General features: G+C 39.6%; 1 protein-coding gene across 9 annotated transcripts in view; it reads right to left on the bottom strand.

The window, feature by feature from the left end:
- Window positions 1–13,493, bottom strand: part of UNC79 (unc-79 homolog, NALCN channel complex subunit) — a 274,446-nt gene that overhangs the window by 120,264 nt on the left and 140,689 nt on the right. For all 9 annotated transcript variants that reach the window (XM_027957343.3, XM_042235396.2, XM_042235397.2 and 6 more), the window contains exons 16-20: window positions 12,801–12,924; window positions 12,178–12,318; window positions 9,470–9,691; window positions 7,258–7,485; window positions 2,381–2,522 (exon numbers count right to left, since the gene is read on the bottom strand). In XM_027957343.3, coding sequence (XP_027813144.2) covers window positions 2,381–2,522; window positions 7,258–7,485; window positions 9,470–9,691; window positions 12,178–12,318; window positions 12,801–12,924 — 857 coding nt within the window. The remainder of the gene's footprint in view (window positions 1–2,380; window positions 2,523–7,257; window positions 7,486–9,469; window positions 9,692–12,177; window positions 12,319–12,800; window positions 12,925–13,493) is intronic.

The raw sequence follows: 13,493 nt of genomic DNA, 5'->3' as shown, positions 1-13,493 counted from the left end.
TCCACTATATGGAATTTAAAAAGATGGTAACGATGATCCTATAGGCAACACTGCAAAAGAGATTCAGATGTAAAGAACAGACTTTTAGCCTATGTGGAAGAAGGCAAGGGTCGGACTATATGAGAGAATAGCATTGAAACATGAATATTACCATATGTAAAATAGATGACCAGAACAAGTTTGATGCATGAAGCAGAGCACTCAAAGCTGGTGCTCTGGGACAACCAGAGGGATAGGGTAGGGAAGGGTGATGGGAGGGGGGTTCAGGATGGTGGGACACATGGCTGATTCATGTCTCTGTACTGTATGGCAAAAACCACCACAATATTGTAAAGTAATTACCCTTCAATTAAAATAAATTAATTTTTTAAAAAAGACTAAATCTACCATGTGGCTTTCAGAGAAAAAAAAATAAGTGAAATCCATGCTTTCCTTAGGCATTAATTCCTGATAGAAACATGGCTTGGGCCTCAGCCTTAGCAAATAATTAGTAAATCTAAGTAAACCCAGAGACTCAGGTTCTAGTCTCATCCCTGCCACTAACTAGTTACACAATATTTGGGTTACCAATTTCCAGTCTCCCACCCCAGTATACCCAGGATCAAGGGTGAGCAGGTGGAGCTCATTTCACTGTGTTTGTCTTTCAACTCCTCAGATGACCCTGATGCTCCATTACATTTTGGAATCATGTTGAGCATAAAGTATAAATCAGGAGTGAACAACAGAAGCTACATGACCACGAGCAAGATGCTCAACCATCGTGGATGTACTTTCCTCATCCACAAAGTGAGAAGGCTGACCTAGATCAGCAGGCTTCAAATCTCTTTCCATGAAATCCTTTGTTGAAACAGAATCTTGCTTAGAACTCCAACATATGAAATAGCACAAGACAGAGCACCCTGGTTGAAGCAGGGTGGTGAGCCTGGATCTCCTCATCCTTTGCCCACGTCTTCTCACCAACTGCCACCCAATTAAGGATGGTCAAAAGAAAACACAGAGATTTACAGCCTCTAGTACATGCTGAGAACCAATGAAGTAGGTGATCTTAGGTGTTCCCTTATCTAAGTGTCAGTGGTTCTGAATAGTGTGAGTCAATATTTTGTATGTGTGTGTGTGTGCCAGTCATGTCTGACTCTTTGTAACCCCATGGACTGTAGCCTGCCAGGCTCCTCTGTTCTTGGGATTCTCCAAGCAAGAATACTGGGGTGGGTTACCATTTCATCCTCCAGAGGATCTTTCTGACCCAGGGATCAAGCCCACGTCTCATGCATTGGCAAGCGGATTCTCTACCACTTTAGCCACCCAGGAAGTCAATATATTCACCCTCAACTAACTATTTATACAGTTCCTGCTGAAGCAGTGAGTTCCAACCAAGCAGTCTATACTAACAATGTAGTTACCCTGGTCTGATCAGATGCCCCATGAGCTGAAAAGGAGCCCCCAAAATAGTTATTTAATGTTTGCTGTTCACTGAAGGGGTGATGGAAAGCCTGTGCTTCCCAAACTTTGGTTCTGGGGAGTGGGTCCCCCAGGGGCCAGTTATACCTACAGTTCAGGATTGCGGAAGCAGGAAGATACAAATTCAGAGAGTGCCACAGTGCAGATCCAGAAACCAGGCTTTGCCAGAGGGACGTGAGGTCACACCCTAAATTCCTGAAACCCCTTCAGCGTTTGAAGAGCTGGAGATGATTTCATGGGGGCCTCTTCCTGCCATCTTGCTGCTCCCAGTTAGCCTACACAGAGCCTTTAAGCAAACTAGAATGAGGGCATCCCTCTTCCCAGCTCTGAGCAGAGCCAACCAAGTAGCCTTAGAGTATGACTTGTACAGCTGCTCACGATGAGCCCATCCAAGGTCCCAGCCAAAGCCCTAGGGTGCAGCTTTGGCCACCTCTATCCAAAAGCACTGTGCTTGGGCCAAATGACCCGAGTCGCTCTCAAGTGTGCTGCCACCCTCCACTTGGTGGTTGCTGTTTAGTCGCTCAGTCGTGTCTGACTCTTTGTGACCCCATGGACTATAGCACGCCAGGCTTCCCTGTCCTTCACTGTCTCCCAGAGTTTGGCCCTTCAACCTTAGCTCACAGCTACTTCTCCATAGAGAACACAATTCACTGAACACGATTCAATGTGGAGACGCTGCCTTCACTGACAGGGTGGGTTTTTGTCGCTCACAAGCTCCTATTGCCATAAACATGCTCAGGGACTTCTGCTCCACCAGAAGCACGCCCTGGATCTGTTCACTTCATAATCTTGAGAGAAATGGTTCATGTGCACAGTCTGAACTTGCCCACGTCTAGAGTAGTCTAAGCAACCCAGGTCCTGAATGTTAGTGCAGACTGGGTGGGATGTGCCCACTACTCCCAATAAGCCACAGCCCACCTACCAGCATGTTCCATGGGCTCGGGGCAGTTGCCAGGGTTCTCTTCATGCTTGTTTGCTGGATTCTCCTCCTCCTCACCTTCAGGGCCTATAATAAACTCTGGTCTGGAGGAAAGGAGGCTATCTTCAAGGCTGTCTGTGGGCTCCTGAAACAAACATGACAAGCAGCCGGATGAGCAGCCCTTCGGGGATGTGAACAAAAAGTAGGTGAGCACCTGCTGGTCCCAGGCCCTGTGCTGAACCCCAGGGGAGCAAAGGCACTTCCTGCATGATGGTTATTGGCATAATGGTTAAAGGACATTTAGATCAGCTGTTTTCTGAAACATTTTCATTAGCTTAAAATACATATGGGAAAAAAATCTTAAAAACGTTGTTAAACTTCCTAGGCTCACTTTCTCACCTCTGCTTTAATTCCTGTGCTTGTTTCAATTACCTAGTAATTCCAACCCATGCTCATTTTGTTCACTAACAGTACTTAATTAGCAGAGAATAATAAGGGGTTCACGTCAATATGTGTGTGTGTGCTCAGTCGTGTTTGACTCTCTGTGACCCCATGGACTGTAGCCAGCCAGGCTCCTCTCTCTGTCCACGGGATTTCCCAGGCAAGAATACTGGAACGGGTTGCCATTTCCTACTCCAGGGGATCTTCTCAATTCAGCAGTTGAACCTGCATTTCTTGTGTCTCCTGCATTGACAGAAAAATTCTTTACCACTGCACCACCTAGGAAGCCCTCACATCAACATATTTGGATGCAAATACTGGTGGCTGGGGGAAGTCAAATTTTTTGGAGCAAGACATTTCTATAACATGTGAGTTAAAGAGAGCTAGGTATACCTACCCAAGTGTTCATCAACAGATGAACAAATAGACAAAATATAGCAAATATATACAATGGAATATTATTCACTCTTATAAATAGGAAAGAAATTCTGACACACGATACAATATGAATGGACCTTGAGGACATTATGCCAGGCTTCCCAGGTGGCACTAGTGGTAAAGAATCCACCTGCCAATACAGGAGACACGAGAGACACAGATTTGATACATAGGTTGGGAAAATCCCCTGGAGTAGGAAATGCCAACCCACTCCAGTATTCTTGGCTGGGAAATCCCATGGATAGAGGAGCCTGATGGGCTACAGTCCATGGGATCACAGAGAGTGGGATGCAACCAAGCATTTGAGCACAAAGACATTACGCTAAGTGAAATAAGCTGATCATAAAAGGATAAATATTGTATGATTCCACTTATATGAGGTATCTATAGGGGTCAAAGTAATAGAAACAGAAAGTAAAATGGTATTCTCCAGAGTTAAGAGGAGGGAGGGATGAGCATTATTGTTTGATGGGTATAGAGTTTCTGTTTTGCAAGATGAAAATATTATAAAGATTGGCTATACAACAATGTGAATATACTTAACACCACATCTGTATACATACAGATGTATAATAAGCTGAAAAATGAGTGGAAGAAATTTGAAAAGAAAGAGAGAGAGAGTACATACTAGGTATGGCTACTATTTAAAATATCCATCTCTAGTTATCCTCCTATTCCAGTTTTATTCTTTCTTTGAAGTTCCACCTTCAAATATCCTCTTTTAAAATCATCCTGTTTTAGGGGAAAGGTTGGGGGGAGTTTGGAATTAATATATACACACTGCTGCTGCAATCCACTCCAGTGTTCTTGCCTGGAGAATCCCAGGGACAGGAGGGCCTTGTGGGATGCCGTCTATGGGGTTGCACAGAGTCAGATACAACTGAAGCAACTTAAGCCACTTCAGTCGTGTCCGACTCTGTGCGACCCCATGGACGGCAGCCCACCAGGCTCCCCGTCCCTGGGATTCTCCAGGCAAGAACACTGGAGTGGGTTGCCATTTCTCTCCAATGCATGAAAGTGAAAAGTGAAAGTCAAGTCGCTCAGTCGTGTCCGACTCTTCACGACCCCATGGACTGTAGCCTACCAGGCTCCTCCGTCCATGGGATTTTCCAGGCAAGAGTACTGGAGTGGGGTGCCATTGCCTTCTCCGAATATATATAAAATAGATAATCAGTAAGGACCTACTGTATAGCACAGGGAACTCTACTCAGTATTCTATAACAACCTGTATGGGAAAAGAATCTGAAAAAGAATGGTTATATGTATATGCATAATTTAATCACTTTGCTGTACACTTGAAACTAAACAATGCTGTAAATCAACTATACTCCAATATAAAATAAAACTTAAAACTTTTTAAAAATAAAATTTTAAAATATCCTCCTTATTTAACACTTTAACCAGTAAAAATTTGAAGAATTACTTGATTGCCAGCTCAAAGCAAGCGGTAAAGATTGATGGGATACTGATAGGATACAAAAGAAGAAAAAATTCAGAGCTAAAATGGTGTCTGGGAAGGTTCTGAAGAATATCCTTGCCAGCTTCAGTTTTGATGAGACTGGCCCTGTTCCTAGGTCACCCATGACAAGATGTTAAGTTAAATTACAAACTGAGTTCCATAAAATTCAATACGGTGCATACTGACTGTTCTGCATATACCCAGTAACTCACCTATAATTCTCTGTAAATGGCAATATCATCAGTTCCCAGACCACAAAACATGGATTTATCCTCAATTTTTCCAATGCTAAACACTAACTAGGGACTTCCCTGGCAGTCCAGTGGTCAAGACTCTGCACTTTCACTACAGTACACACAGGTTCAATCCCTAGTCAGGGAACTAAATCCTACATGCTGCACAACACAGATGGAAAAAACAACAACAACAACAAAAAAAAACCACTAACTAAACACCAAGTGCTGTCAATTCTCTTTTCTAAAAATCCATCAGTCCCGTGACTTCTCCTCATCACCACCACCACTACCTTAGTTCAGGCTCCCCTGTTTCTTCCCTGCTGCTGCTGCTGCTGCTAAGTCGCTTCAGTCGTGTCTGACTCTGTGCAACCCCATAGATGGTAGCCCACCAGGCTCCCCTGTCCCTGAGTGATCAATTAATCTTCTGACTAGATTCCTGTTCTGGGTATCCAAATCCTCTTATCTCTCTCCTCCACTGGCAGAATTTCTCAAATTCATCAAATTATAGCAGCACCCTGATTAAAATTCTTCAGGATTCCCCCACTATCACTGAGATAAAACCCATACTTCTTAGTCTAGCAGACACAGCCTTTAATAAATGTGATTTTAAAATGGACCCTACCTTTCTCTCCTTTTCTATCTTTCTCTCTGCTCTATCAACAATGACCTACACAGTTTCCTGAGTAAATCATTATCCTCTTTCCTCTGTATCATTTAAGCAGAGAGCTTCCTAGGTCTCAAAGGGCTTTTTTTCTATCACCTTCATTTCATTAACTCCACTCTTCCTTCATAGAGGCACTCAGAAGCCATCTCCTCTGGGAAGATCTTGCCCAGCTCTAACATACGTCTAACCTGGACTCGTCCCTTTTCTGTTCTCTCATAACTACCTCATTCATCTCTCTCTCATTATGCTCATCACTCTGTCTTATGGTGTTTCATTTACTTAAACATCTTCCTGACTAGACATTAAGTTAAATGATGTTCTCAAACCATCTATTACTGTGACTGTTGTAGGTAATAGATGTAAACTATATTCCCAATGAGTTTACAAGACCATATCGCAGGAATAGTACATTGTGACAAGTAAGACTAATGAGTTACATGGGCTGAAAGGTATTTAAAAACTGAAGAAACACTTTACTGCATGTATACTAGACCTCAAAAGAATTTTTTTTTTATGAAGTCACTTTCTACCTATACAAACACTGGGGGAAGAAAGAGAGAAGATGTGGAACACTGGCTTGAATGATTCAGGTTCATCTACCTATGATGGTATGAGGGTGGTGATGTATGTATTTAAGATGGTAAATAGCCCAAACAGGGAATAACTAATATATGAAGTAGCTAATGTATGGCATATATTAGCTATTCCTTATTCAAACAATTTTCTTAAAAAGCAGAAAATGAAATGAAAGCTTTATTGGTTGTTGACAGAGTCAATGAATTTTACACACTGAGGTTAAATCAGGAATTTTCACGTCTACATCCAGTCTACCTACTCAATATTTGACGTGTATATTTTGTACTATTCACTGTTACCTAAACTTTGTAACAGAACATTGTGATAAAATTATTTCAAGAATACCAGTAAAATTCATTTTGCTACAGAGTAGAAACTAACAGGCAACGGCACCCCACTCCAGTCCTCTTGCCTGGAAAATCCCATGGGCGGAGGAGCCTGGTGGGCTGCAGTCCATGGGGTTGCTAAGAGTCGGACACGACTGAGCGACTTCACTTTCCCTTTTCACTTTCATGCATTGGAGAAGGAAATGGCAACCCACTCCAGTGTTCTTGCCTGGAAAACCCCAGGGACGGGGGAGCCTGGTGGGCTGCCATCTATGGGGTCACGCAGAGTCGGACACGACTGAAGCGACTTAGCAGCAGCAGCAGAAACTAACACAACACTGTAAAGCAACTTTAGTTCAATGAAAATTAATTTAAAATATTAAATTGTTGCCAGGATGAAAAATAAGAATACCAGTAATGCACTGTATTTATGAAAACTGTATGAATAAATATGTTACAACCATAACTCAAGATATTGTAAAGTAAAAAAATAAATAAATAATTTATCAAAAAAAAAAAAAAAGAATTCTAACTCAAGATTTCTGTGTAAGATAGCTTCATTCCATATCTATTACCAGGAGCCTGAGTTGGTGAAAGGAACAGGGAAACTTTCTTTTAACACAGTTGCACATGTTACCCAGCATGGAGCATAAGGTAATACTGGAGAAGATTCATTCCACCATCTACGGCAGTCTTGACTACTATTATTCATGGATCATCTCATTTCTTCAACTGCTTACCACCAGTCGGCTTTCTTCTTTGGGAGCCAGTCTCTCCAGGAGTTCACAAGCAAGCTGATAGCAGAGAATACTAGATTGACATAAGTTACACTCAATTGCTTTTTCTTCTTTCTGGCAGGTGTGGGAGCCCCCCCAGGGGGCTTGGAAGACATTGTTTATAATGGAAATAATGTCCTTTGATAAGCTGTGCTCAAAACCCATTGTGATCCCATCATCTTGCAACTCCATCTGAAAGATATCAAAAAAAGGCCAAAAAAAAAAAAAAAAAAAGGAGGAGTTTGATCCTTTTGTTCAGTATTCTATTGGCACTCTAATTGGGGATATTTTCACTAATTGATGACAATATTAAATTATTTAAAGATAACACACCTTGCAGACCATGACTATACATTGCTTTCCATGGACTCTTCTAAAAAGAATGTAACACAATACAAAGTAATGGAAATAATGTTTAATTCATGTAAGACATTTAAAAGAGGGTTCTTTTTTAAACCCATCACTTTGTGAGATGTTAAACATTTAAAACTGTTGCTCCTCACCCAATGTCCAGATCTTGGTTTCTAAATACCTTTATCCACTAAAGGAACCAGAACTCCTGGGAGAAATGGCTGATTCCAGGAAAAATGTAAAATGAGCTTGGAACATTTTAACAAGCAAAACATTAAGGAAGTATTCACAGAATGATGGGTGTATGTCAAAAGAACACAGAAGCCAATTTGAAGGGCTCCCACTGGCCAAATATGAGTCTCAAAATAAATAATTATAGTAATGAATTTTAGCTCACTGAACAAAATAAGAATTCATGAGTAAACTTGGGTACAAGTAGATTAAACAAATAAATATCAATATTAAATAGAGAGGGGGGAACCTGCTTCTTCAGTAGAATTCCAGCTAATAAATTAGAAGAAATGATGGAATTGGAAAATTATCATTTGGTAACCATCATAATAAAAATTGGTTCAGAAATAAATCACCCATGGATGCTAAAACTAGGTGAAAGCCTGATGAGAAATGGGAAATCGGTCTTACAGTAGCTCTCTATAAGTTAGTTACTAATTACAAAGGGGTAAGTAGTGACTTTGTAGTAGAGAAATCTGGCAGAAATCACTTTAACCAAGTTATCACCACCTGAAATGGGACATTAGCATGTCATGTGCCTCCTGATACCAGACACTGAAAACAATATAAAATCAAATCTGTAGCATGACTGACAAAAGTGCTGAATGCAAATTGATTCATAAGGAAACATCAGACTCATATTGAGAAATATTCTACAACATAACTGGACTGTACTCTTCAGAAATGTCAAGAATATGACAGATAAAGGCTGAAGAACTGTCCTGAAATAGAGAAGACTAAAGGGTCAGGACAAATCATTGCAATGAATGATACTAGATTAAGTCCTCAATCAAAAATCACTTTTTTCTTTTGCTATAAAGGTGATATGATTATTATATCAATTTTGATGAATAATTTCTATAAGCTTGATAATATATAATAGTCTTATAACAATATTAATTTCCTGATTTTGACAACTGTATGTGGTTCTGTAAAAGAATGCCATTTTTTAGAAAATACACTCTAAAGGATTTAAGGATAAAGGGATATCCTGTGTGCAACTTACTTTCAAATGGTTCATTAAAAAAATTCTGTAATTAACACATACATAAATAGACTAAGAGAGAGAGAAGAGAAATAAATGTGATCAATGTTAACATTCAGAGAACTTAGGGGGAAAGTACTTGGGAATTTTTTGTACTATTCTTTCAACTTTTCTGCAAGTCTCAAATTATTTCAAAATTAAAAATTAAGAAGAAATGATCCATGACCAATGCCTTTTCTAAACTTCCCTGTTAAAATTAGCTTCAAAAATCAATTCATATTAAAATCAGCCCATCACTATAGAGTTATACCTTGCTCTTCCCCAAACCAGAATTACCCAGTTTGTTCACCAAGTTTTTTTCAACAGAATCAATTCTAACAATGCTAAAACGCATATCCACTCTCATATGTCAACATCATTGCAGATATTCAATGATTGCAAGTATTTCTGGGCTCTTTAGAAAATCCCCATAGAAGTTTGTGAAATGTCCTGAGTAATACTGCATCATTTCAGTAAGTGTGAAGATGCCCAACATAAAGAAAGAATCACTATACAGTGCTTCCCCTCATTCTTCACCTCTGAACTAAAGGAAGTTCATGCTTCAGCTACCTGCTTCAGGAGAAGATCAAACATGAGGATGAAACAATTTAGATTCATTTCATCATCTTCACAATCAAAGTCAATAGTCCTTCCTCCTTGGTGTCCAAAATTCTTGAAAGGACTACGGAATGGACTACGCATAGGACTCCGAAATGGACTCTGAAAAGGACTATGAAATGGACTCAGCATATTGTGCTGAACTCGCCGACCAGGATCAGAGGCAACACTCACCTATAAAAAAGAAAATTAACACATATAAGTGAACTCATAGAAGTTCAAATGGCTGTACAAAATACTTGAGGATGCTGTGGAAGGTATTTCCAGCTGTCACACTGATTTCCTTCCTTAGCCAATGGAATTACTACATCCAAATCCCATGCATCTTCTCAAAACATAAAAATAAGAAATAAAATCATCCAAACTTTCTAGTTGTCAGGTAAATGACACATCATCACCCTGAAGAATGAAGGCAGCCTCTTTGCCATTATATTTTTCATCCCACCAACATTTCCAACTAAACTAAATTGCCTGCATCTATCTAAAAGCATAACCTGAACAATGACAACTTCCAGAAGTAAAGCATTGCAAATCAATTTTAGAATCATTAGCACAGAATCTCAGATTGACTGGTAAAAGAAGAATGGTCTCTGACAATAATGATTATTACACTATCATGAGACCACAATACATCAAGCCCATTGCAGTAGTTATTTTCCATTTGTGAACCAAGTCTTCCCCCACAAAAGGCCCTCACTGCCCATTTCTGTCCTGGTCTATGCCCAAGGATGCCAAGAGCTGAGTCTCCTCCGGCCCTCTTGCTGGATGGCTTCCAGCTGGATTCAGTTAATGAGAAGCACCAGCAGAAGACCCGAAGTTGGCAGAGAGAGAGGCAGGAGTATTCCTCTCCACCACCTGGCTCCTCTGATGCTACATTTCTGCAGCATCTCCATCCTCTCCAGTTCCTCTAGCCAGCCTTTCCCTATAACTTCAGCTGCCAAAAGGCCCAGGAACACTTGTTCCTTCAGCTATAGGTATATAAAGGCTTCCTAGTGAACTACTGCTGGCCTCTGGGTGTCTCACCGACCCTATTGCCCCCTTAACCATTCCCATGACTCTATAGGCCAAGTATCCATTAAAGACTCTTCGTTAAACATCTGGGATGAATTCCGTAGCAGGACCCTGACTGACATACCTGTACATCAGTCTCAAGTCATATTTTCTCTCTTTAAAATCTCTCTAATAATGAGAAAGCTCCTTGAACACCACATTTAAAGTAAAAAAGAAGAGTATCCCATTAAGAATCAGAATACCTGGATCATGATAGTGTTATCTATGGCAAATCACTTCAGTTCACTGAACCTCAGGTTAAGTAGTTGTAAAATGAGGATAATGAGTTCTTTCCAACTGCCTCACACAGTCCTCACACATCTTCACATGTGATATCATTACATGTGAATACACTACACAGTATAAAGTGTTAATCATGTACTGTAATATTAAAGGTTACCAAAGAAAGAAATAAAATATAAATATTGGGCAGCTGGTTCCTATGAGGCGCATGAGCAAAGAAATAGTGATTTTTTTTTAAAAGCATTTTAAAAGCATGAATTCTATGAGTATGACGGTATTATAAAATATCATTATTCTTGCCTGGAGAATTCCATGGACAGAGGAGCCTGACAGGCTACAGTCCAATAGGGTCACTAAGAGTTAGATACAACTGAAGCAACTTGGCACACATGCACAGAAATGTCACATATAGATGTAAATTCCCTGAATGGCTCTTGTGAGCATCATGACGTTCCTTGATCATTGACTATTAAAGACTAAAACCATTTTTTAGAAATAAAAGTAAATTTAAATTAAAAAAAATTATAAACATTTTTAAAAAGCACTAAATACAATCTATGATCTCATGATTTTGTTATGTTCTCTAATCCCTAGATAGCAGGTAGAATGACTGGAGGGTTGTGGTATACCACAGGGAAGATGTTTTGGAGAGGCTAGACAGGAATAGAAGCCCAGAACAGTCCTCACCCACAACCAGCTGACAGTCAGCCTCTCCAAAGCTGACCATGGTCTGGGGATGTCAGTACAAGAGCAGAAACGTTATCAGGTCCTCCATAGAAAAGTTATCGTAAACATCCAACAGCTTCCATATGCTTTAGACCAGACTATACTGACTTCTCTCATCCTCAAAGGCACAAAGGGATCAATAAGATGGGCTCAGTTAGTGCACAGTGACAGTATCACTTACAGTCACCACTAGTTGATAATTTTTTCCCAAAACACAGTAGAAAAAAAACATACAAACAACAATATCCAAACTCCTCATTCCCAAAGTAAAGCACTGATCTGCCTAGTACCTGGGAAGAATTCTTCTTCACCAGAAAACCAAAAAAAAAAAAGAGGAGTAGTAGCCCCACAAGCTACTTTGTTTTGGTTTATCAAGGGGAGAGATAGCTAACAGAGATGTGTAGGAGAAAAACTCAAAGGAAAATGAAAACTCAATAACTGATTATAGAATATATCAAATATACCTTAGATCGATGTTTTCTGTTATTCAATGTGCTTAAAAGGTTAATAGAGTGGTTGGGATAGGATAAAAAGGCATTTCCAGAGCAGTTTATGATGATGCCACTTTAAGGCCCACTATAATTGACAAGAGTTTTCAAAATCTTAACAAGTAAGACAAAGACAATTATGGCAATAATTACCCTTCGAGCTGCAAGGTTCCCTGCCAGTTCACTGACTCTTGATTTTCTTTGATTTGCCAGTTCTTTGACAGAATTAACTCCATCAGAAAACATACCGATTAATAGCTGAAGCGGAACCATGATGTCTAACTCCGATAATACCTGGGGAAAAAAAGGCATATGTCCCCCCAAAACATAAACTTTAAAACTCAAAAAAACTACATTTAACACTTTTCCCTAAAGTGACCTATTGAACATAAGGACCTTAGCCTCACATATTCTATCTGCAGTTGTTCTCAATTTTATTCTATCTGCAGTTGTCCTCAATTTTTCATACTAAAAAATTCAAAGCTATCATCAAATATTCCTACTCCTCCACCCTCCACATTGGATAAATTGCCATGTTCTTTCTAATAAAATTTCTAACAAAGTATCTCCTGACTGTCCCCTTCTTTCCATGTCATTCTTGTTGCCTTGGTTCATTGCTTTTCTCCTGAACTGGTATAATCTGCAACCAATCTGCAATGAACAAACATACAGATTTACAGATTCTTTGCAACAACTCCCTGCTGCCCTACCTGAGGAGCTAAAGTTTATAAGCTAAAAGCTATTGCCCAAAATGATCAAAAGTATGATTCACTTACATGAAGCCACAGTAAAGCTTGTTCCTGCACGGAGGAAGGGTATCCTGTGAACCGACAACTAATAAAGCCAAACATCTCTTCCATTGAAAAAGGTAGAGGGCAAAGCTCAATGTCAAACATTTTGCTGGAAAGCAAAGCAACAAAAGTAAATGACCAATGGCCATATATTAGCGCTTACTGTTGTCTTCCCAACTATATCCTATTTGGGGAACCAAACATTTTAGATTAGTCTGAGTTCTGAACTGTTACTAGTATGTTTCATTTTACTGTAATAGCTTATGTCCTTAGAACAGATATGAATAACCCCTATGGTTGTTAATAACATTAGTATTCATATTCATATTGGGTTTAATAAAAGGAATTGCATTTTCTAAGAAACTAGAGTTGCTCCTCAGCATCTTAAAACATGTCCCTTTGTACTTTTCCAAATTTATCCAAATCATAATTATATTTGAAGATAAACAATGTTTTATTATATATTTTATTCATAAACAAACAATATCTATTTATTATCCCAACAGAACAAAATCCTTTCTGAACAATTACAGATCATCTTGGCACAATTTACAGCAATTGTTGTTCAGTTGCTCAGTCATGTCCGACCCCATGGGGTCACCGAATCAGACGCAACTGAGCGACTGAAAACAACAACAACAAAAATTTCTATTTGAACATTCAAATTTCTCAACAGGC

The sequence above is a fragment of the Ovis aries genome, chromosome 18, assembly GCF_016772045.2.
Source record: "Ovis aries strain OAR_USU_Benz2616 breed Rambouillet chromosome 18, ARS-UI_Ramb_v3.0, whole genome shotgun sequence".
In the NCBI taxonomy this organism is placed as follows: Eukaryota; Metazoa; Chordata; class Mammalia; order Artiodactyla; family Bovidae; genus Ovis; species Ovis aries.
This window is presented reverse-complemented; position numbering and strand designations above follow the sequence as displayed.